This window comes from Rhopalosiphum padi, chromosome 1 (assembly GCF_020882245.1).
Source record: "Rhopalosiphum padi isolate XX-2018 chromosome 1, ASM2088224v1, whole genome shotgun sequence".
Lineage (NCBI taxonomy): Eukaryota > Metazoa > Arthropoda > Insecta > Hemiptera > Aphididae > Rhopalosiphum > Rhopalosiphum padi.
The window spans coordinates 81,668,143-81,696,048 of NC_083597.1; the positions used below are offsets into that span (position 1 = coordinate 81,668,143).

At 29.2% G+C, this 27,906-nt stretch overlaps 1 protein-coding gene across 1 annotated transcript; it reads right to left on the reverse strand.

The window, feature by feature from the left end:
* Positions 1–1,886: 1,886 nt before the first annotated feature.
* Positions 1,887–24,262, reverse strand: LOC132924943 (uncharacterized). The gene is made up of 12 exons (XM_060989382.1): positions 23,721–24,262; positions 7,401–7,562; positions 7,124–7,322; positions 6,692–6,818; positions 6,325–6,532; positions 4,402–4,622; positions 4,127–4,331; positions 3,836–4,020; positions 3,560–3,755; positions 3,187–3,402; positions 2,857–3,087; positions 1,887–2,732 (listed from the first exon to the last, which is right to left on the reverse strand). Exons 1-12 carry the CDS (start codon positions 23,869–23,871, stop codon positions 2,584–2,586), a joined length of 2,250 nt encoding a protein of 749 aa, XP_060845365.1. The 5' UTR covers positions 23,872–24,262; the 3' UTR covers positions 1,887–2,583.
* Between the last annotated feature and the right edge of the window lie 3,644 nt (positions 24,263–27,906).

A 27,906-nucleotide genomic window follows, 5' to 3' on the forward strand; every position in this document is an offset into this window, starting at 1 on the left:
CTTGACGTCGTTTAATCTATTCATTTAAATTGATTTAAATATATTAAAATATGTACTATACATTACAATTTTGGTCTTTATTTTAGAGATACCAAAGTATACAAGTACAGAATAACTCGCCACTGCTATATCGTTAAGAACACTGGAGTACTGCCGTATTGTATAGCTAACAGTAACTATGATATTATATTGATATTTTTATTGAAGCTGTGCTACAATTTTCTGTTACCTACCATTGATTTTATAAGTGCTATAATTAGGTAATATTTAACGTGTTATGTTTTGTTTCAGTTTGCTATTTAGTAGGTACGTATAATAAGTATAAGGTTAGGAAATTAGACGTCTTGTCGAATTCTTTGTATTTATATTTCGTGAATCGACTAATAATGGTCTTGTTATGTTGGCTGTTCAAAAAACTATTAAAATTGGTGAAATTTGAAGAAGTATTTAATTAATTATTAGCATTAAAACCACGATATTAAGTGGCTTTTTAGTCATTAAGTCATTTAAAGAAACACAAATATAACCAAATTATACCATTAACAGATAGTAACATGTTTGTAACACGTTACCAAGGTACATTTAGAATAAATTAAACTATGCACGTGGTATAGAATGTGAACCCTGCATTATTATGGTCATCACATACTAATGATTAGTTACTAAACACATACTCACACAGCCTTTCCACGTGGACATAGAATATTAAATACATATGTCTTTGTACTGTCCAGTTTCAACAGTCCTGAAAAGGACCTACATCACAACGATGACATAAATGTATTTTTAGTAGTCTACCTACTACGCCGATGGACCGTAATAATGGTATGATTGAAAACCATCGAAAAAAAAATGTAATATATTTCGTTTTATGTAGGACTGAATTTAATATATTGAGCTAAGCAAATTAGGTAACCTGAGCTTAAACAAAATGATGATGATGAATGCCTTAAAAATAATTATTTAATCATCCGTCGTAGATATCGCGACGTTATGTTATACGACTGCCAACTGGTGTCGTGTTAGTCATGCCTTAAAACTATGTTTTTACGTATGTGATTATTTTATTCGTTTAAAATTGATTTACTAAATAAAGAAAAATTTAAAATAAAAACACTTTTATTTTTATTTGTCTATCCTTAAAAACATAATAATTGACAAATCATTTTGTAATTTTAAATAACAATTTTATTACAATTTATGCAGTATAGGGTTTTCAATCATTATTTGAATCGAATTTCATCATAAAGTTGCAGTGAATAGCGCGAATACTATACATCAACTTCAAACCACTTTCAGGCACGCTTCTTTCGCCACCGCATATCTTACAATGCGACCGCAATACTGATGACTATATAGACATCAAACATACTATAATAATTTAACCATTACACCATATCATACTTTTTTAAGCACACCAGACACGCACGGAAATGCACTGTATCCGATCTGCCAAATATAACCTATTTACCTATTAACATAGTAATTTCGACATATTGTATTGTTTTATATAATATAAGAAATGAGGTTTTCAATTGGTTCGTATTATATCTATAGTATCATTAATCAAATATGTATGTATATTTAATCAATGTTAGTAGTGTTGCAATATTGTCTCCATATTTTTTATAGATGGCAATATTATTCTTAAATGATTAAATTATGTAATTTGTATTTTACTATTATGTAATAAGTCAATCATCGTATTAATTATTGAAATAAAATAGATTTCTTGAATTGGTTTGAAATCAGTGTGTATAATTCCGATTAAAAAAAAAGATGGTTTTGATTTTATTTAATTATTGAAAAACGTGTCAAAGTATTTTTTTAGTATTAAATTGATTGGCTGCTATTCGTAAAAAAAAAAAAACAAAAACAAAAATAGATTTAAAATTAACTGACATATTTTTAATTATAAAAATTAGTGAAAGAAAATAATGATTTTGTTATTATATAGCACAAAAAGAATATAGTACAAAATATATTTTTACATTAAAACATAACGTTTATTCTAATTTATACATTGATAATATTCATAAAACATTAATTAACTAGAATCTACTAATTATATAGATCATTATTTACAAGATGAATTAGACGTATAGAATTAAGTAGTATTAAGCATATTGTATTGTGTTGTATATATATATAAAGTAAACGGTTTACATAATATTGGCAAGCAATTGATGAGTTTCAAACTTCAAACGTATATAATAATAGAGGCAAGACAGAAATAAATGATAATTTTGTGCTTGATATAAAAATTATATACATGTACATTATATAATTAATATCGTGAAATGACTTATACTAAAATGAAAAAAAAAACAATTGAACAAGTGACTAATAATAACACATTTAAATAATATATGTTCGTTATGGCATAACACATTATTTCTAGGGTACAAAAATGTATATATATATACACACATACACACATATATATATACGTTTAAAATAAAATAAATAAAAAAAAACATTCGCGCGTGTTTTTCTTTTGTCGCTTCTATAACTGTGGTTACCGCATTGCGTTACTTATATGAGCACTTAGTTTTGAACTGACGTGTGTTATGAACAACGTGATCAGTGTACACTGACCGGAGGTAAAAAGTCGCCACAGCGCGGGAAGTTTTCGGGGACCGGCGGTAGATCGGCGTGTGTCCCGACGTGGAGCACCAAATTCATACCGATGACGATATGGAACAAGAAGTGACAATGGAACAGCCAGTAGCCTGTGAACGAGTAAAACGTTTGTACACGGTGAGTTATTAATATAATATATACTGTTTAATAATATAATATATATTTATTTTTAACGCGACGCGTATGTCTAACAGTCTAATCGACGACGTTTACCTGGATTGTCGGCTCTGAATCGGAATACGACGTAACCGTTGTTGGGCACGGCTATCGTGTCTTTGAGCGGTGGCAAATTGAAATGCCTGTCTAAAAGTCCTCTTCTGTCCAGATCGAGAGCGTGTTTCAAGTTGATTTTCTTGACGTTCTTGTCGGGCGATCTTCCCATACCGATGACGTTGAACGAGTAACCGTGCAAATGGAACGGATGACTCAGATTTGGTTGTTGGACTAGAGAAAAACGATAATAACAGTAATGTAGATTTAACATATTTTTTATATTATTATTGTTATTACTATATTACGAGGTTATTTTAACGTATAAATTACCTTCGTCGACCAACACGACTTCCACAACGGCGTGCCTAGGAATATCGACTTTGTGCGAACACATGCAATTTCTGCCACAATTCGCTGGCTTGTTATCTCCGTTACAGAATAATTCTGGAGGTATATCATCGATCTGGGAAATCATCGGAGATCCCGGAGAGGTGTAAGAAATTTCGTCCACCAAACTGATTACATGGTCTCCACCACCGGGAGCCACTGAAAATTAAAAAAATAATAATAAATATTTTTTGCACAAATTATTGATAAAATATAAACATGGACAGTAATATTCAATCAATATTGTTAAATATTGCGTCTCAATCAATTATTAACATTTTGATTGTTATATTGTATTGCAATAAATTTAACGTACCCAAGTATTTATTATATTGATGCGGTTGGAAAAGTTCGTCAGGCCTGTAGAACAAGAATTTAAATGGCAAAAATATCTTTACGTCGGGTCTCTCTTGTAAAAGACCTTTGTCTACAGTTTTGGCGTTCTTCAGTTGGTTCACACAAATGGCATCAGTTCTGGGGCGATCACAAACGGCATCCAACGGGTTCATTACCTATTGCAAGATAGATTGTAGATAAATTAAAATCATATCGTAGGTATTCACTGTGTGACTAATGATTAATATTCACTTACAACACCCTGAGGTAAACCAACATCGTAAGTGGGAGCCTTTGATTTCGGCTGATATGGTCCTCTCGCATATCTGAGTATGGCCAATTGTTGTACGCGTTTGTTACCACATTCACCAAGACCTCTGACTTGAATCCAATAAGCACCAACGGGCTGTTCTGCGTTAATGATGAAGTCGTATCTCTCTCCTACAGGTCACAATGAAATATAAAATATTATGACAAAACACTCTACATTTTACGCGTAATAAATAATAATAATAAAAAAAAAACAATTAATCGGTTTGAACATTACCCGAGAATGAAATGATTGTGTTGACGACCACCGGCTGTATAGGCTCTCCGTCCGTAGCGATTAGCACGAGCGGATGTCCTTGGATGGTAATTTGGGCCGGACAGACGGATGCTAGGGCGTTGATCATTCTGAACCTGTATCTCCTACCCGGTGTGATGGTAAAAGTTTCCAAAGGTGTGTTAGTACTGAATCCTGTGTTGGGGTCCTGTAATCGTATAGCAAAGTATTTTACTGTCCGTTGTTATCTAAAAAAAAGATTATTCGTTCGCACTCACCGTGAACTGTCCTTTGCCATTGATCAATAGAGACTCGGGATCCTGGCCGGTGTTTGCAGCTAATCTACCCGGGAATCGTTCCATTCCATTTTCGTGGAGCCAATCGGACAACAGTACCACGTGTGTGGTCAAATCGTAATCGTACAAGTGGCTGTTGGGATCTTGCGATGGCGGTTGTCGTACAACAATGCTACCGTAGATACCATCAATCTTTTGAAGTCCTAAAAAATGTAATAATAACGTTTGTAAATATCGAGCGATAATACAATAGTTTTTCAGCATACTACAACCATTTTATCACTAAAAAGTATGCAAAAAAAAGTTCTACGTTTGTTATATTATTATTAAAAATACAATTACATTAAGAAATATACTATATTATAATGTATATTATTATTTATTATATGGGCCTCTTTGGTACATGGCTGTTTTTAAGGAACTGATTATGTAACTGGAATTTTATTTGTACGTATTCATTGTATGTCATATGAAAATTTATGGTTTAAAGATTGAACACATTGTAACGAAATAGTAAATGTGAATAGTAATTCGAACACCTTTTATGGTCGTCTAAAATTGAACGGCTGAACCAACCAACAGAACATATTTCATAGATATTAAAATTGACGGTCGGTATTCGAACAGGCAATTAACGTTTGTACACCTTTATCATTAAATATTCAGATTATTATAATAACGAATTTAATTTTTGCACAAAAAATATTCAATTAAATCCGATTTAATAAAGGCAAAAAATAACATTTTTAATTTCAATGACATAATAACATGCTATTTAATATTCATATTTGACACTATTATTATTTAATTGCGAATTGTTCGGCTTATATAACTATTAGTTGTTTTGTACAATTTAAAATAATTCATAATGGATAGCGATTATGTTAATTATTTTACACAAGAAAGTGAAGATAATTGAATGAACGAGTATTTGATGTAGGTACTAACTATCAAATTATTATATGGTTTTATATTTATATTAACATATTTTATTTAACGATTGTGAAAGTTATGTCATTGTAGATAAATATAATTCAAAAGTATTTCCCTCGACTTGGGTCTATTTATAAACAATTTTTAAGAAATATTATATTATATACCTACAATTTACATATACCACATGAAGTAATATGTATAAAAACGTATGTGTCATATTTTCACTGATTTATGAAACTGTTTGTTATATTTTTCAAATGTAATAAATTAATTGACTGTATACGAACTAGTGGAAAATATCTAAAACACTGTCGGAACACTGCATATTTTTGTAGATTGAACGTTTTGTTTTCAGTTATATGTTTAAATCACATTTTGCATTTAAATTTATTGGAAATTCATATTTTATATTTTTTGTCCATAAACCGTTTATTACAAGTGACACTTCATTTTTAGTTCTATATTGATTGAAACATTTTAATTTAAGTGGTTTTGTTTAGATAATAATATAATGACTTTCACTAAATCGTAGGTAGATATACTATACTACTAATATTAATGCTACTACATTACATAAGGCCACGTGTATACACTATATCGTGGAACTAGAACTGGGTTAATGTGTGTGAATCACGGTCGGCCGGATAGGAATACCCGGACTATATATTATTAATTTTTTTAATGTGAATTTGATCTGCTCATGCATATACGCACAGTACGCATATTGTTTATTTTTAAAACAACAAATCATAAATCCTGATCGAGTGTCTAAGGTATACTGGCGCGTAGGTAAATAATATTATATCGCACGTCGAGTGCATATTATTATTGTTATATAGACGCGACCGAAGCACGATGCACATTGTATGCACTATGCGAGTGCATTACAAATCAAATAACACTATACGACTATACGAGTTGTCGAGTAGATATCATATCGGTTTTTGACGGTCAACTATCAAGACTTACCGGAATGGGCGTGCCAGAAATGCGTGCCGCTGTTGGTGTCGAATTGGTATCTGAACGTGTTTCCTTCGTGAATCGGACACTGGGTGACGTACGGGACACCGTCGTAGTATTGAGTTCCTTTCTGGTGAAGTCCGTGCCAATGGATCACTAATTCCATACCGTGCATGTGGTTCAACACGTCGATGACGACCTTGTCTCCCTCGCAGACCTGTAACACGCGAGCGGAATACAAAGGAACGGTGAGTGAAAAAAATTAAAAAAACCACGTTGAGAAGAAAATACAATATGTACGATATCGTAACACCGCGTGGATATAATACATAATAATAATAATATGTATATCAACGTGTGTTATTATAATATATACCTGTATACTTGGACCGGGCAACATACGATTCACAGCCAACATTCCTCTTTCGACACCGTCAGCTAATATGCACTGACAATGGCTCCACAAAGAATTGGTAGCGTTTGGCGTACACACTTGACAAGCTCTATATTATTATGTTCAAACAAAAGAAATGTGTGTTATCGTTTAAAACGTGGCAAAATAATAATAATAATATGATGATGATGATGATGATGATAATAACGAACGGATCACTAAATTAAAAACTGACGGTGGGAATGTTGTAACGCGTTTATTGGAATACCTATATATATACAGGTGTATAGCTAGTGACGTCTATTATGTTCCGTTTTTAATGTGCTTAATGATAAGTTACACGTACTTATAGGTGTATGGGGACCGGTACGACACCGGAGACGACGAAATAATATAATAGTGTTAGATGCTTACGCTCCCAGTACGTTGTATAATTCTGCGGTGAAATGATAATAACATATTCTGGGTGGCTCTCCTTCGCGACAAGCTCTCGCGCATTCTTCGGGTGACGAAAGTTCAGAGTTCTTACGCAATTCGTCGAGACCTCTTTTGTCGAAGTCTAGTGACGAATACCCCAAAGGCGGCAGATTACCGTGCGACGGTTCAGAAATGCCTTTTGAAAAGAAAAAGAAAACAACACGTTTATCAAAAAATATTCGTTATTATTATGTTGAATTTTTAGATCATTTACTTCCAAACCCGGAGAATGTGGCTGGGTGAGTTTGTACAAGCCCGTGGGCCGATGGGAAATAGTCTTCTGGCCGAACATAGGCCGAGTCATCTTCTTGTGCGTTTTGAACATGTCCCGGTGTCCAATACGACTCTGCAGTTGCTTGATCATTCGATTCACCTCCTAAACATAAATAATAATTATACGATTATTAATAACCGAAGTGTTGTAAATAAATTATGATATGATTATATATATATGTATATATGTATACGCATAGTTCATTGAGACGTAAAAAATACAATTAGTATTCTTCTATGTATACATGTAGTATACGTCTACACGATTTCTATGTTTAAAAAGAAAAACGATTTAATACCTTGTTGTTGTTACAAACCGAACCATTAACCAATATTATCGTAACAATACGAAAAATACGGTTTATCTGTCCGATGTATGTATAAAGATAAACGCACTATTTCATTGCTCAAAAATATCGATTATAAAAAAAAAAACATTTAGGTTTTCCATTCATAATAGTAATTTAATTGTAATCCTGCTTACACGAGTTACGGATTAACTGGTGTTTGTATTTCCTAAAACGTACGTTCTAAAACGTGAACAAGAATAAAACATACATGCATATATATATAAGGTATATACTATATATACATTATATGTGTATGAAAGGTAATCGGAATGTTACGGGCATAAAGGATATGTACCTATATAATATACAGACATTACAAACAATGTTTCAATAGTTCTATTCAAAACCGTTTACTGTCGTAATAAGTCAAACGTTTGCAATATTGTATTTGCGTATTCAAATAATATATAATAATATCTATATGACCATATACGCTTGTATACACACGCAAGTGATTTATTACAAAATTATTATTATTATTCGAGATCAACAGATATACGATTACAACCCCGAAAGAACGTGGTTGTCCGCACACGACTTCCAGTTGGGTTAATTTACGTTGAAAAACATATTATAGTTGAACGCAACGATATTATAATATATTGTTGATTTCGAAACACGCACAGTAAATATTATTATTATCGTAGTTATTATAACTATTTGTTGAATTAAAAGTCTATCGCATTATTGGTAATAATTTTTAAAAGAACTGATAGACACGTATATTATATTATTATTATTATATTATTTTTTTCTGTATATGGTTTATTATTCAGAAGTAAACACTAAATACTGTAAATATGGTTTGAAAGAAAAAACGCATAACAAGTAGGTATTTATTATTAATTTAAAGATATCATAAATCAAATCACTTACTCGAGTATATAGTAAATAATTTACTGATAATTTATACGCTTCGAAATTAACGGGTAGAGCCAATTATTTAAATTTAAAAATAAACTAAACAAACCGTAAACATAAAATGTTTTAAAAAAGTTTCTAGTCGGGTTAATGATAATACCATATAATATTTCATTATTGTGTACCTATATTATTATTATGTTATATTTCCGTGCAGTTTTTTTTTTATATTGAAACGCGTGTAATACACACCTAGTGGCTAGTATAATATAATATTATCTCCCTATAATTATACAAAAGTTTTAAAAAATAATTTCGTCAAATAATTACTTTTTTGTACCAATTAATACAGTACATTTATTATTGTTAACATTTTTTTTTTATTTGTAACATGTTATATGTAAAATATAGGTTATAATATAAATACTATTTATTCATGGTCTGCAATTGTACGTTGCATTTTCCCGATACAAAAATCGTGGGTAATCAGTGTGGAGTGCTTATTCGAAGAAAAATCAATTGAAAATATTGTATTTGATGAAGGATTACAATAATATGTATATTAAATTATGTTTAAAATGTTAACAATATATAGTGATTGTATTATTTTTTTTATTCAGCTGTTTTTATTAGAGTTAACTCACAGCTCGGAGAAAAATATTCCAGGGGCAGAGCTAATATTAGAAATTAGTGTATCGACAAAGAAGCTATAACGAGTTTAATGATTTATTTTACATTTTAAAAGTATGAATAATTGAGTTTTCTATTTGTTTTCAAATCGAACGTGATCGTTTTTAATTTTGCGTTTTGCCACTTATTATTTACTACTGTCATAGCTGCAACACATAATTGAAATTATTCAATGCAGATCAAAAAGGTTATGTTTTTATTCTATTATTTTAATTACACCCAAATTCGGTAATGAAGTAGTGCGTATAGTTATAAATGTTATAATACTATATCATATTAGGTCTGTATTGGTTTTAAAAACGATTAAATATATGTATATATCTAATTCGTAACCGTTTGTGGTTAAAATAATGAACATATTATCTCATTCGTCACCTTTCATTATTATCATAATTATGTTAATATATTATTTATCTTTCGATTGCGTAATAGACTATTATTATTTCTTTACAGTGACAATTATTGTGCACTGGCTGATATTCGCATAACCCGGAAATCAAAATCTCGCAATCTCTCACCCCGCGCTGTAATCGTTTTGATATTTTTGTCTCGGAATAAGTACGTTATCATACATGCTTGACTATTACTACGGTGCTGTTATTCAGTGTACAATTCATATTGTTATTGCATTTATATATCGTAACTCTTGAATATGTTATGTAAAATAGAACAATATATATACGCATATTAAAGTATATACAATATACACATATATGGTATACTCCGTCAAAATTAAAGATCAAGATTGAAATCCAAATTTAGACTGTAATAGAAATTTGAAATAGATTTTACTAAAATGGAGTTGTCGTAAAAATTAGATCGTAATATTATTATTATTCACAGATCACAGCACAGTGATTTAAGATTATTGTTTGTATAGACACGCGACCCAATGAAAGTTAAGCGAAAAAGATCTACGGCATGATTGGACTTGAGTTCCTCGATAGATGAAACAATTAATAAATATGATATTTCGACGTGACATTGGTTTAGTTAACCAAAAATATTATTGACCTCAAATAAGACAAATTCATGTAATGCTATAATGCGAATAAGATTTATTGTTTAAAATTTTAGTAATATTTTAAAACGGTCTAATATTTTGGCAAATATCATCACAGCATATTATAACATGTTATATAAAGGTAAAACATTTCATAGCATTTATTTATTGATTGTAGACTTAACGTTTTTTAGTCTGGCGGCCATTTTTTGGTTGGCGTTTAGTATATCTTTAGCTTGCCTAGCTTGGTTTATAGCTGTACTAGATTTTCCTGCTGGTGTTTTAAATGAAGATCTAGGGCGTCTAGGCTTTGTCATAGCTGCATCAATTTTCTTCTTAACTATTTTGTTGTTCATATTAATTTCCCAGTTTTGTTGTTTTGTAAACAAACGATTGACTTGCGCACTATTACTATAAGTTGTATTATTATCCCATTGCTTTCGTTGTTTAACTCCGGATGTTTGCGAAGTAGACTCGGACGGATTCATTTTATATCTTAAAATCGTATTTTTTTTTTAAATGTTGTAAATGAATGTTTTTTTATAACGAATAAAGCAAGAATTGAAACTGAATTATCGATAAAAATATATATACCTACTCATGCCTCAATCAACAACTCGATTGTCTTCAATTTACATAGTTACTCAGATGTATTTACAAACTGCATTGCATTAATTCACTATTAAAGTATTATACGTATATTAACTGTTCAAAATAATATTCAGTTAGTTACCCGACTAACAAATTATTATGCATTGTATATTATCCGTATTCGATGACTAATGAGTAATACTTCTCAGAGTTCAATATTAATCGATTTTAGCGGGAATCGTGATCTATGTGTATTGTGCATAGAGTATCTATAGAATAATTTAATTTGGAGATCCGTGAAATATTCATAGATTATTATAGTATTTACATAATATGGTATATAAATTATTAAAATGTGTAATATGAAATTATTATAGGTACAGTTAATTATAAAAAATATTGGAAACGGTGCGACGGCTGCAGGACAATTATCCACTGGGCATTCGTTTAAAATTGAGATATTAATTATTAGAAGAGCAAACAGAAATACAGTGAAATTTTTTACTTTGGTATGTCTGCATTCTTCTTTAACCGAAGTTTTATACATTGCTAGTAATAACGACTTTTCGATCAGTGTAAAATAAATATAGATTATTATTGCTATATAAATATAGAAATAATAATAATAAATAAAAGAAAAAAAATTTCCGGGCACGCGCCTATAGTGAAATTGTGTAATTAACGGTTGAGGACGACCGACGGTTTCTATAATACTCTCAAAACGTCTTATTATCGTAAGATAGTAAATTGCCACAGTAATAGCAAATGGCATCACTAAAAAATAACACGGAATCCGGTTCGGACGTGTAGAAATCAAAGACGCGCGTATTTTTTTTTTTATTTTAAAAGAAAATAACCATCATTTTCCATTATGTAGAAAAGTCTACAACCATTTTATGATGTGAACAATATATCATTATACTGGACGAATCAGTCGGCATAATTTCCGAATGTATTAATAATTCATAGAAGTTTTTTGTTTTCGTCGGTCTACATAACGATCATGAACTTACAGCTTTCAGATTTCAAATCGATCCGTGAGGATTTTGTTTGGATAATTTATTTACTCTTTGGTGACGTGAAAACAGTGTTCTAAAAGTTTCGTGATGGTCAATCTGCAATTGATCGTGAATCGGTCATAGACAGAGTTTGTCAAATTCCAAAATTACTAATTTATTAGTATATTATATAGATAATATATTTGTATACTATACAATACGGTTAGTATAATAGTAATCATAATAATTATAGTTAGTACCTAAATAAAAATAATTGAATTCAATATTGCTATAATGTTGAAAGGTGTATACTATACAATGTATAATATTTGATTTTGTAATATCATATAAACGTAATATAACTTGATAAAATAATTTTTTTTGTATGTATTTCGTTATGGATTTATAGTTTTATTAAATTTTCAGCCTTGGCGTTAAGAATTGTATTACACCTAACAATAAATTAATGGATTTCATTAACCATAAATTAGTTAATTTTACGCCTATAGTTATTCAGAAAATTATGCTCTCAGTGATTTAGGAATTTTAATTTTTTTCATACATAATATACAATATTATTTCAAGTACTATTTACCTATCGCACTATAGAACATATAGTAGCTGATATTTTACGTCGTGTTCGTCCGTCGCGAGTCATTATAATAATTATGAATATAACTGTTGGTTTTATAAAATATTTTCCTATACCTATAGATATAAGATATATATTATCAAAAAAATGTACGTGTCATAATTTGAAATGTAAGTATTGACATGAAAAAGTCCTATTCTGTTACGAATATATGTGTATAGGACATAGGTACCCATTCGAATAGAATTTTGAATAAAAGTCAGTGGAAAATAATTAATTAAAATTTTAATAAATTGTATGGCCATGTATACAAAAAAATTGCAATTCGTATAATTTTAAGTCATTTTAGTATAAAATATACTTTAATTCTGTTACAAAATAGTTAGTTTTTAGACTATTTACAGTAAGTAGTTATCTATATTGCGTTTTAAATTATTTATCACTATTACTATACTATTATATGACATGTTATAATAAACGAGTACTGATTACTATAGCTGTATAGCTGTACATTAATAGCATTCACAAAAGATATAATTTTAGTCTTCATTAATTACATTTTTATTTAACCGCACAAACCGGATGTCGATCGTATTTGAAACTTTCTAAGCATTTATACTAGATTTGTACAACAGCCCTCGAATGTAGCTAATTCGAAATAACGTTAAAAAATCTTATAAAATGATATCTTGCAGGACGCGTGTCGTACCCGAATTATGTTTAAAAAAATAAATAAATAAAGTATTGATTTTTCAAGATGGCATATGATAATATCTATAAATTGATTCGTATATATATTGTATTTCGTTATACTAAATTTAAATTTGTTACAATATTAATTATTAAGTATTCGATTATGAATTTTTGATGAATTGCCTTTTGTTCTACATAGTTTTTATTCTCATTTACTAGTAAATAAATAACTTGTAATGCTTCATAATAAAATATTATTACTTTTATTCAACCTACATTTTTCATTTATTTTTCTGTATTTATCTTATATTATATAGATATATTTGATTTATTCCAATTAAACCTAAACGTGTCATGAATCAATGTTAATTTTTAAATATATTTATGTACTTAGTTTTTAAAATCAGTCGTAGTAATATCCAATTAAAATGTATTTGAATTGAAATTATTACATTTTAACGTACGAGTTAATAACTAAATTAAAATCAATATATAATTTTATTATAATATTATTAAAATTACTCTAAAAAACGGTGCCCAGTTTATAATGTTTAAGTATCTGAACTGTATACATGTAGGGTAGGGACATTCTAATCCGAATTTTCGATGTTTTAAAGTAGATAATATAAAGTAATAACAAGTTTCACACGTTCTGTATATTTCCATTAAATCGTGACTTGGCTACTATTCCGAAAATGTACATAAAAAAATAAAATAAAAATCACATCTATTCAATAGCCGGCACAGTTTATTCGATATTCCTCTCTCCCCCTACTCGTCCGACCACCACTCTGAAAACACAATCGATCAGTGACATCGGACATCCATCGATCAATGTGTACTTTGACCACACGCCAAATTTCACACTTCTGTTGGCACCCACGACTAGCGGCAGGGGCATACGTAATTAGTTTCACTTGCATCGAACCGCGGCACCCGGGCAATGTGAATTTCTCCAGGTTAATCATAGCTGTAGAAAATATCATGTTGCAACCGAACGGAAGCTGATATAGCTTTAAATTGTTGGTAAAAAATACAATAATAATAATAATAATAATAATAAAAAAAATCATATTTTGTAACGAATCTATAAAACGGTTTAGTTTTCATTCATATTCGTGATAAAGGTATTTTACCTGCTTAATGCCTATCTATAGCTCATAGGTACCCATGTATAGTTGCTTTCATAATATTTTATCTCTCTGTTTGATCGACCGTACGTATTGTTTTATTTTATTCAAACATATTTTTTTACAGAATAATGTTATGTTATTTCGAGAAATTCTTTAGTGAAAGTGTTTACTTAAATATGTAATATTTTAATATATTTTTATGTACTTGTATATATTATTATACTTACCAAATGCATATGTATCGTGCTATACGTTTTAATAATATTTTATTGCATTATATTATTATAATATTGTCACTGTAACGATACACCTATAGGTATAACACTAAAGGTAGGTACTATACTATAATAATTTATGTTACCGTTATAATATGCTTATATATTACCATATGTTTTAAACGATAATTTTTCTTAATATTGGTTTTATTTAAAAATTATTCATCGTTGATGAATTTCAGTTATTGTTTCAGCGTTTAAAAATTTAACATCAAATTTCACGTATGTACTTGGTATCTATACCTATATATCTGTACGTTTCATAATAATAATATAATGATTTTAAATTTCAAAAACGGATTACCTACATATTAAGATAGTCTATACAGTCCACGATCCATTCCTAAACCCATTATTAATATTTGATGTCACTATCTTAATATCTATTAATTGTCCTCTTTAAATATGAACCGCTTACCGGTGAAAATTAATGATATGTTTGACCGGCATTAGGAATTGTATTGCGGTTATTTGTTTTAAATCGTTAAGAAAAGATATTACGATACAGTATATTTAATGATAGTACCATAAATACGCAATTACACGGGTAATATCAAATGTGCAGCGGGATTACTGGTAATTAATTACTTCAGAGACATACGTATCAACTTGTATGTATAAGCGCAAACCAAAATGGAAAATTTAACGAAATATATTTTTGGGTGGTTTTGTTTAAGACCGCATTTAAATCGGCGTTTATCAATGTTGCGCTGTATACAGCGACTGCGCCAAAAATTATTTTTATTTATTAAAAATACAAAAACTGTCTTTAATTTAAGAGTTAATACGTTACAAAATTATTTAGTTGTACGATCGTTGCAACTATATTGTAATGTCAATTTTTACTTTTCTAAAAAAAATTAAATGAAAATAAGAAAAATGTCTAGCTAGGTACCTATTATTATACACTTATAAAACTAGAAAATCCAAAACGCAAAAACAGATTCGTCAGTTCTAAAATCAATGATAATAAACATAAACATTATACACAAAATATGTATTTTTAGGAATCGTTTGTGCAATTGACACACAACAAAGTATTTCAATGATCGGTGCTAATAGTCCTATTTAGATTAGATACATTATTCGCTGAACATATTATACTACTCCAGTGAAGTATTGTAAAATTATATTGGCGTCACACAAATATATTTCATTTGTATTTTATAATGCTTATAAAATATATTGTTTCCATAGAGTTCATTGTTGGTAACAATTTTATATCATACTACTATTTCTACATTAGACTTTGTATACTATTGATAATGGAGGTTATGATAATATGAAATATTTTAAATAAGATTTGGCAACAAACGATACATGTGACGGTAAAAAAAGAGAGATTTTAAATGTTATTGAAAATAAAAAATAAAACGTTCAATAATAAGCGAAAAAACATTGTAGGGCACCTTTTACGACTGACCGCCATGGTAGAATTTTAATTCAGGTTTTGAACATTTTTCAGGTTTCATTGTGCTTTCCCTTTATTGACGTCATTTTTAAGCCTTAAAACTTGCTTTAACTCTCACTCAATATCATTATAAAGTTTATTAATCTTGCAAAGAAATTAAAATCAAAAAATTTTTGCCGAGCACCGTTATAATAATGCATTTAAGTGTTTGTACGTCAAACATTATTATGTTTGTGTTATAATATTAATAACGATTCTTCTTTTTTATACGTTTTAATATAGAAGAGTTCAGTAATTCTAGTAATTACAAGTAATTCAGGTTTTGTTATAAACTTATAACTTGTTGGTTACATTTTGATAAAACTCCGTAATAACGCAGACTACTCATTATTATTACATATTATTATACCGATGAAAACTATAAAGTAATCTGCACGGTTTAATGACGTGATGGAACACTCAGTACAGTACTCTTAAAACGTTTCAATAAACTCTTAGAAGCTGAGTTGATGATATGTATTTTGTATAAATCGATATAGTATTTTAAAGTGTTTCTTTTTCAGTTTTTTGCTTTGTATTCGTGTCATTATTTTGAAGACGATACACAAGATTTATACGATTATACGTTTTATTATTAGGTATTGTGCATTGAGTTGGACGTTTTTAAGTTATATAGTATTTTAATCAATAGTATTAAATAATAATATATTATTTGGTTATTAATTAATATTATAATTAATTATCTAACTTTATTAAAATTAGATTTATTATCTCTTATTATAATAGGTAATTTATATAATCGGTGTAGCTGTTAATTTTTTTAAATTAAAAAAAATCACTCTTTTACATATTATATTAGTTTATTTGGATATCTATACGAATAATACGTTTCAATATATTCTAGAATAGTTATTTGAATAGACATGTTGACATTAATCATTCATAGTACTGAATAATATAATATAGTATAAAATATAAACTATTGGTGTGTTGTATATCAGTAAATAATGCAGAAGCTATGTCGAAGATTATCCAATGTGACGTTATTATTGTTATTACGTTAGTAGTATAGGTATATATATAAAGATATAAAATAAAACCGCAATGGCACAAAATTTAATGGCCTATGGTTTCGGAACACTTTCTTCGATGGTTTTCGAGTTCATTTAAATTCTTAGCTGAAACTAAATTATCCTACGTACGCATCTGGTCGTAGCATTTCACCAGTATTAAAAATAACTGTTTATTTTTTTATGTACAAAAATGATTAAACTGAATACACCTATCGCATATTTCTGTGTATATTACTCACACGCACATGCCGCACACGTGCACACAAACACGTGCACGCACACACGCTTATGTTTCACTCGTACACGCGCATTTAAAAAAATATATAATAGTATATTATAACTAATTCGTATCAATTGGCAACTTAGTAGGTATGATTTAAAAGTTGATTGTACCTAACGTACCTAAATATACGGTCCATCGCCATTTTTTTTTTATAATTACTAAATGGATGGTTTGAATTTGAAGTTTTATTTTATCAATTCTTGCATATTAAGTACGTTAAGAATTTCTTTTCGTATTAATAATAAAAAAAAAAATGTAAAGTAATCGTCTATAACTAAATATTATTAATATAACTAGGTACCTGTAAAACGGGTCTGTTGTCAAAATTCTACGGCCACTTTTTTAATAAAGAGTTATTATCTCTTAAGATTAAGTTAATGTATTTTGCCGGTTTTATATTTAATTAAAATAATATTTATTTCGTCAAAATTTAATATATATCACTTAATTTCATGAGATAATATAAGATAATAATTCGTGTGATGTAAACTCCAATATTCAGTTGCAAAATTATGTGTTCCTAAATGTCATTATATAAATAAGTGAAAAACTGAAATGGTCTTAAAAAAAATCCATTTTAGTCGTTATAATTAATTCATACTATATATACATATATTATAAATTATAATGGATATATAATAAATTATAATATAATTATAAGTTATAACGGTTAATGCCGTCCATGCCAAGTATAAGTGTTCCTACACGATAGCACATGGCAACCGAACTGGTTTTGTAGTTTGCCATTTGTAGACAACGGTATCCTAATATCAATATTTATGTTCTCAAAGAAAATAATATTATTAAACTATGCGATATAGACTAGTATAAAAATTATAAAACTAAACTCCGGATAGTATAATATTGTCGTCCGTATGCCTATATCATCGTACGAATATATAGTTGTTTTACACTGAAATATTAATATTATAGATATAGGTACGGTACCTAAATAACCAAGGGGCTTGACAAATTTAAAATATATTTTGTCTGATTGCTTAACATCGTAGTAGAGTACTAGAAAATAGACAAACATATATACGTACACACATATATACATAATTTTATTCTGAAATATGATATTTTTGTCGGTAAAAAAAAAAAAAAAACATTTCGTTTGTAACGCATACTAGATCAAATCCGCAGAAGTGCACAACAATAACATTAATAAGTAATAACGAACATGCGTGTGCCTTTTAGCACCTAAATATTTCATAATACGCGTAAAATTTGCCGTGGAATGTTCAAGGCAAACATAGTGTACTTGTTGTCGTTACATATAATACATTATTATCCATAATATATTCTATCAAAACAAACATTGACACTGTCATTAACTGTCCACAGATCCATGGCGAATCGTTTAAACGCACGTCAAAGACAACCGATTGAACAGAAAACAAAAGTGCGTTAAATCGTTTATCGATGTAATATATTATAGTGTCTCGATCGGTCACAATCGATTCGTTACCTTTATGCATTAGAATTGACTATAAGTTGGGAAAAGATTCACGCACGTGGTCATAGCATATATAATAACAGACGTGTTCACCGTACACACATTATAATATCGTGTGTTTTGTTTAAGTAAGTACTAAATACACTTAAACACGTGTAAACATGTGTGCGATCGCATACAACATTCTAATAATATTTATCATGACCAATAATCGCCAGTTCATTATAGTATATAATAATATGTATTATGCACCAGTGTAAAACTATGTATAGTATATTATAAGGTCAGATTATAGCGATTACGAGCCGACCGTTTAAGTCTCCGCGGCGAGTAAACATCACATTACAGACCGTCATTAATATGATTATCATATTATTATAGCTGCCTACAATAATTGTGTAAATCGCGGCGATGATGGATATTTGATAATCTGTCAACGAACGGCGGAAACGATTAACAATTATTTGTAAATAGATAATTAACAAAAAATAAAACTATCAGTAGGTACACGTGCTGGCGACACAGCGAAATAGACTGATAATCAAACCTTAACCCTACCGATGGAGTAACGTTTCACAATATTTCACAGCATTACGTTGTTCCGCAGTTAATCGTGTGAAAATGACAATTGATTTTCTTTCTCAATACTATTATCATAGTGCAACCTCGTTTCAATAAATAACCCATTTTATAATTTGGTTCATTATCATCAATTCATTTATGCGGATAATGGATATATCATAATATTCGTATTAAATATGATGATACACACAAAATAATAGGTTTAGGTTCAAGAATTTCCTTTCGTCCTCCCTAGCTGTTTGTTCGCATGTTTACACGTGTTTCGTGAAATTCGTATTTGTTCATATCACACAAAATGATTAATAATAATATGTTAAATCACTCACAGCATAACAATGCGATATCCTTGCCCTAAATATTTAACGTTCATGGTAAAGTATATCGGTCTCGAGACCTTTGACCCGCAGACTGCAGCGGTGAGCGTTATATCCGTGAATATTATTCAGGTTTTCGACGAAGATTGGATTCACCTTCAGAACGAAATTTAAAAATACTGCTGCAGCATATATGCAGGTACAGTACACGGTATTGAATTGATGAGTGTTCCATTGCGGCTATAAATGCCATATAATGCTATATCGGGTTTAATTTTTTGTCATGACGGAAATTCAATCATAGCTTCACAGTTGGTGATCCTGGTTTATGTTATGACTTGATATATATATAAATATAATGTACATTGATATATCATATATATTATATTATACATACACATAATATATATATATATATATACCAAGGTATGTTATATAAATACAGAAAACATAGTTGATGAAAAAAAAAATGAAAGTATTTGATATTTCTATACATTTATGTTTCGACTGTTTTCTGAGGAGTAGTCTATCTTTTTCATATAAAATAGTCTACGAGACTATGGCCAGAATCAGAAATAATAGAATCGGAAAGGAAAAGAAAAGTGGCCGGGTCTTCAACGCATGGTAAGACAATTACGCGGGCACCAAGTCAAAAATAATAATTACAATTGGTGTATCATTATGTTGTAGGTATTGAATAAAACAAATCAAAACACAAGTCTCCGATTCTGTTTACCTACATTTCAATTTAACACGCGCAATCAAACAAAGCAACATGTTTACTTAATTCTAATAACTCGGACATGGTTATTTTCCCCAGTAATCTCGTGATAATAATTGTATTATGAAGTAAAATTAATAAATTATTTATCTACCTTGGAAATTATCATTATATAGACGTCTTATTATACTATTAAACGCCATAACATCATACACGTAACATTAAAATAATAACGACTTAAATACGTATTTATGATAGTTACATATTTTCACAAATAATAATACTCGTGTAAGTAATTTATTAAGCGTGCAACGTGTATGTATTATTATGTGCAGCAGGAACTGTGTATTTCGCGGTAAGTACCCATATAACATTTAAATGCTGTTTTAAATTTGATTGGCGATTCGTGATAATGGTATTATGTGTTTTCACATATTATTATATATTGTGATGCATATCTATAAGGTTAGAAATATTTAAACGCGATTTTAGCATAAAATTGGTAAATTCTCTAAATTTACATTCTATACAGCGGCCTTTAATTATTTTAAATATCATAAATAAAACGCGGTTTTTAATAAAGTAAATGTTATTTTTTGTTGTTGTTTAAATTCGGTTTGGTTCAATAGCTAAGAAATTTAAGTAGTAAACACTCGTCAGCAATAAAATTGCTCATTAACGAATAAATAGCATATCAAATGTTAATTTAATTAATTTAATTTTCTTTAGAAAATCCATACATTATTAGTTCAAGAGGGTTTTCGAAAATATTCTTTTTTTGTTGGCCATTTCTTAATCAATAGTCTAAAACCACTTAAGTGCGTGTGTTTCGTGTATAATGTTAATCCAAAACATCCGTGATCACTTTTACGTATTATTTGGCCATTCAGCACTCTAATATAAGGCGTATATATATATATATCTTTCCAATTCGTTTACCAACGTGTTAACGGATTTACAGGTTCGTTTTTGATTTTATATTAAAAATCTGTAATGTCCGTGTATTCCTATTGTTTTATGAGTTATATGCCTATGTATATATGTTATGCGACACATTTAATCTTCACCGTTGTTCAGATTCACTTTCTATTCAATAAAAACGTCGTTATAATACGTATATTAGTTAGAAAGCAGGTTTGATACTATACCGATCAGCTAGACGACCAGTCAACGGTCAAAATAATAATTCAATTACGTAAAATAATGTAACTGGGACGCAGTTGCGGAAAACGACAAACTTCTGTCTCTATTTTCACTGAACACAATAGCCGACGATGAGTTCCATCGCTCCGGCGTCAATATATACGTGACAATTATCACAGCTAGGTAATATAGTAATTATTATTATTAATGCTCCGCAATATATTTTTTAACGGCGATCACTGTATGGATTTTCGAAGAACATATATTATTTTCTCGTAATAATATGCAAATATCGGTTTATAATATATTGACACTCTGACCGGGTCTAGGTCAAACCATGTCGATAATTGTTTTTTTTTTATTTATTTATTTTTTTTTATTCTAATTGTTACATTATTCCCCATCAGACCACCAAGGATCACTAGCGGTACCCTCGTGTATATATGAACGATTGCAATATCGACTCTGACCGTGACACGGAAAAGCATGTACACAAGGAACCCGACGCAGCGTACCTGGTGGCTAGTTGCGACAGTCACGATTCGCATATAACGCGGTATCGAGGTAGATCCGCGAAAGGCCCGGCGCGCTATACCGCCAGACCAGCCGGTGTATGACGTAGGGTATGGACGAATAGAAACAAATCAAAATGGAAAGAAAATATTATGTGGTAAGGAAAATGCAAGTCTATAACGCGTATTATGTCGCAGCGTTCGCTCGTGACTTGCGTAGTCCCGATTTGCTTGTTCCGTGCGCGGAGCAACGGCCAATACAGCCAACATGTAACGTTGCGCACGAGGCACTATACATCGTCAATGAATCATTATTCGGACAGTATGATTACAATAATATTATTAATAAACCTCCAGTCGTTTGAGTTCGAAATAAACAGCGGACGAAAATAATAAAGATAATAGTATGAAAACAGAAATATGCAGATAAATTGCTCCCGGAAACGATAAAGTGTAGTTTACAGTGATGATATAATAATTATGACTTTTTCGATAAAAATATAATATAATGTGCCGTTTTTGGGCACATTCAAATTAAAAATAATATCATATTGCAAGCTGCAACTATGATACGTATAATATGCACAGGCAGAGTGTTATTTTTAATAAAGATAAATTGGCGCGTGGTATTGAGTTTTCACTTTATGTCTTTATTTAAATTCTTTACGCATCGAAATCGTTCATCTCGTTAAATGCGTATTACAAGCAAAATAATAGTGTATAGATAGGTATAATACCTAATATAATACATTATGTTATAATGATGTTCTTGACAATTGGAAACTATTAGATGTTGAATGCGTACTAAAGAAAATTATATATATATATATATATATATTGGAAATTAAATAACTCTTCCGCTAGGTATATTATTGTGATGTTAATATCTATACTATTATTGTTAATGTCACTTCGAAGACTATCGCGAGATATTATAATGTCATCGTAAATCGAATCGCGTTGACCGCCGTTTCCCGCCTCCGAATTGCATAATAATAATATTATCATCTTACCCAGATGTCTTTATTCCTCGTTTGATTATAAACTTAAATATATTTTTAGGATTATTTATTTTCTTTTTTTTTTTTAATAATAAAACGAGTGCGTTAAAACACAGTTACCATAACGTAAAAAAAAATTAACTTTTGTAAAAGTTGGAGACTTCAACGAACGTGGATATTTTTATTGACAATTATGTCTATCACTACTTAAAACTGTATGATCTTAAGTATTTGAGCAATGTACATTATATATACCGAGTGTTCATGAAGTTGGAAATGCTTAATTACAATAAGCATATTTTAATACCTACATAGAGAAATAGCAGTTAACAGCAACTGCACATTTTTTGTGTAAAATATTTTTTATAATCTCATTAACCATTATCATAATATTATCGTTATTATTAGACTCAATCAGTCTAATTTTCGTTTTAAAATTTTTTTTAAACACTGCATTTATATGCATATTATATAAATCAAATAAAAATGGAATAACACAATAACTGTACACAAGCACGGATTGTACTGATACATTTCTAATATGCATATAATATTTACCGGTTTTATTATTATTACCTGTTCGTTTCTTGACTCTAGTCCCAGCGTACATTGTGGAATTTTCCATATTGGTGTGTGTAAGGACTATGGTCGATTCTGCGGGAGCCGGCGCCAGGTATAATACCGCGGCCAACACGGCCAAACACCACACATGGTAATGATGCTTCATTTTCACGGGAGCGTAACTACTGCAGTCCAATAAAAATGTAAACTATATAAGAGAGAAATGAAACAAAAACGACGTCGATAAAACCGACGGCGGCGGTCGTCTACCGATGTGATGAGCTCACATGAAATGACACTGCGCGTGTTTTTTAATCGCTTTTTATCTTTAGTTTTTTTTTTATCGCTACTATAACGTCACAGCGTCGAGAAGAAAAATTAAATATATTTTTTATATATATTTTGTTTTACTTTCAACGAACGAGAGACGGACGATTAATATAATATTATTACTACGTCGGCGGCGACGGCAGCGGTGGCCGGAAACCGTTCGACTCGGGAAGAAAGACAGCGGGTCCTCGTGTCGGACCAACACTCGCGAATGGACTGAATTTCTTGTTGGCTGCGAATAATTTACTAGATACTACTCTCTTTTAACGACCTCACCACCGCCACTGCTGTCGCTACCCGCCACCGCCGTTTGCACGCTGCAGCGCCGCGGTCTTCGCCTTTCCATTTCTTCGTCATCGCCCAACTCCGTCGGCCTTCCGTTTATTATTATTAAACGTAATGTATAACAATTATTCATTTTTTTTTTCTTAAACGTCTGTATTTGGTATAATACGATAAAACGTTGTATAGGTATATCTACCTACATCCTGTAAACGCGTATAATAGGTATGCTATTCGTATGCGTCTGGAAAATGTCGAGTAGGTATTCGTGTAATTTTGAATAGATAAACCTGCACGTGTTTACAGCGACCGTCACAAAACTAAGACGCTCCTAAAAGTGAAAACTGTCGTAGATCAGTCGAGTCATCTCCATATCTTGAAATAAAATTCGTATACTTTTTGTGAACTAAATACCTACATATTTTGCGATTTTATAATTTCAAATAAAAAATTCTAAACACTAAATAGTTTGAAGAGCTCCGATATGGACTAGTAAATAGTTTAAGAATTCGCAATATTTTTAATTTCCTTATAGTTGTAATTAAATTTTTATTGAAAAATATTATATTTAAATACTTTTTCCATTCAAGTAGTTAAATACGTATTTGTATTATATAGGTAATAATATAATGTATTTTAAACGCATTCATGTTACCAATTACGACATAGAATAAAGCAAAATAGCTCGGTAAATGGTAATTCGTATCATTGTATTATAGTTAATAAATTATGGGATTTTTCTTGATTAATTTTGAATTTTGAAAAACAGTTTTAAAGTAAGATACGATTTCTTTTTCCAAACATTTTTAAAGTAGAATTATCAAATAATGAACAAGAACAAAAAATAAACTATAAAATATTTAAATGTTTTACCCCTACCCCTCCCCATTTATCTTATCTTGAATTCAAATATTCTATTTTATTTTTAATTTTACGTAAGAATTTTTATAAATTATTCTTTATCAAACATGTTTAAATTATAAACAGGTAAATGTATATAAAAAATATATTGTTATTATTTACTATTATTTTAATATGTATTAGGCAAATAAACGTATTTTTAAAAATTGAAGAATGTTGTAAGTAGATGCTTAAAATGTAATATTATGATACATATTAATAATATATGTATATAAATTGTTTACAAATATATTATAAGAAAATCAATGTAGTGTTTGAAATAGATTAAATCTACCGGTATATCGAAAGTACTTAATACCTTCAACGAGAATCAAAATGAAATATTATAGGTAGGTACGCTGTAATTTTATTATATTGACATATATTATAGATATATATAGATAAATACTATATGGTAATCAGTTAGTAAGTAATAAGTATTGAATACATAAAATAGAAATTAATTTGACTTAACCTTGAATGTCTTTGGATAAGCAGATATAATACATATTTATAATCACATCAAACGTTCTACATTTCAATCGCTGGATATCTTCATATATATATATATATATTTATAGATACCTGTTTTTATTATTATAATTTATATGTAATTTATTAACGCATCAAGTTTGTGGTCAATATAATATATAAATGTATCCATGAAATGTATTTTATTATCATCCAAGGTGCGTGGGAATAATATGTACGCGAAAGTGATCCGATTTATCGATACCTTCTCAGGTAAAAATAATATGTATAATAATAAATAATTAACAGATTTATTAGTTAGGTACTATAAGCTTCAATACATATATGTATATAATATAAGAGTGTCGCATACTCAAATAAACTTATAATATTTATAATATGCATCTATGAAATAATATATGTATAATGAGTATAGTTAGGGACATTAATCATAGTATAAAAATTACAACGAATTATCAACTTTAATTAAGAAAATAAAATTATTGTTGTTTAAAATTGCTTTGATTAACTGTTGAGTAATTGCAATGTATTTTCATTAGAAATATTCGTATTTGGCTAAATAAAACAACTTTAAGAAATATTTATAAAATAAAACTATTAAGAGGACTTCACATCTATCCGACACAATAACTAATTGTGTTAGAAATATAATATGCAGTAATATTTTAGATCTTAAGCACAGTAATGAATATATTGATTTTATAATGTGTGTGTATTTTTTTCTGTCCGTTATCACCTTTTGGAGTACTAAAAATGTTTAGATTTTCAATTTGTAGTCAATTTCTGACAGAAAATTGGATTTAGTATTATTACTTTAGGGAGTTAAAAGTAATAAGTTCCCTGTAATTTTTAAAATAACCGGAAAAATCAGAAAAAAAATAACTAAGGAAAAACGGAAATTTTAACTCAAAACTTGTATAACTAGTACAACACGACGGTACCCATTTGACTAGTTTTTTATTTTATTGAATATTTCTCAGGGTATTTTTTTCGTTGGTTGTTGTAATTTTATAATATATTATAATATTATGTCATTTTTTTGTGAATATTTTTTCCTAGATTTATTGTAAATTGCGACTAAAGGATTATAGACTGGATCTGCTATGATTGTAAATATTATAAGTTATAACCATTATAACATGTTACGATTACAGCTGTAACTAAGTAAAGAATAAAAAAACTTGTTCACCAATTATTTTTACGTATTAAAATTCACATGATATAATAAAATTTGGTATCTAAAATAATTGACGTTTTATGTTTTTTGTTGATAAAATGTTTGTTTCTCTGTCAAAAATTTGAATACAAGTGGTTCCTCAGATGCTGTTCATACAAAAGTTAAATTATGCCAATCAAAAATGTATAATAGGTAATCACTGTTTCGTATGTGCTTTTAAAGTTAAAATTTGGTTGAAATTGGTTATTCCATTGAAATATAAGTACTTGTATTAATTTTCATTCAAAAATTATTATTTCCTATAGGTAAATGATATTATAAATATAATCAAGCATAAGTTATTTTTCGTTTTGAATAATTGTTCATGTATTCAATGATTCATTACTTCAGAATTCAAATTTAACACATCCATTATTGCAGTGACCCATACTCGAAACCTACTTTACAAGTATACAGCAAAAGTGAGTTTCCCAGTTTTATATTTTTGATTACTTTTATAAGTTATGATAGCGTTTGTATTTATAAGTTAAAATTTCACGCTTACATTCTTTGACTAAATTTCGAATTGGAGGTAAGTCACTGACCCTGTCACTATTAAATTATAATTTTAATACAAAAATGATTTAAAAATTAGTAAACAATTCGTAATAATTTGAAATTACAAATTTTAAATTTGGAACTCAAGCATCACAACTCAAAAATATTTTGTAAATTTAAATGATACTAGATCAGCTACTTCTTAGATGTGTGTTATATACCTATTTAATATTAATATGTAATATATTTTATATATTCTATAATAAATCTCAGCCATTTATTAAAAATATATGTTATTTTTTTTCCAATTTATTCATCTATTTTTTTTTTTTTTTTTTGGTACCACAGACTACAGAGAGTATTATTACAGTAATTACAGTAATTAATGATTATTGACATTTTTTTACAAACTTATTTTATACGTATAATAATTTACTTATAATTTGAATATGACTTTTGATCATTATATTTACAATTTTCGAA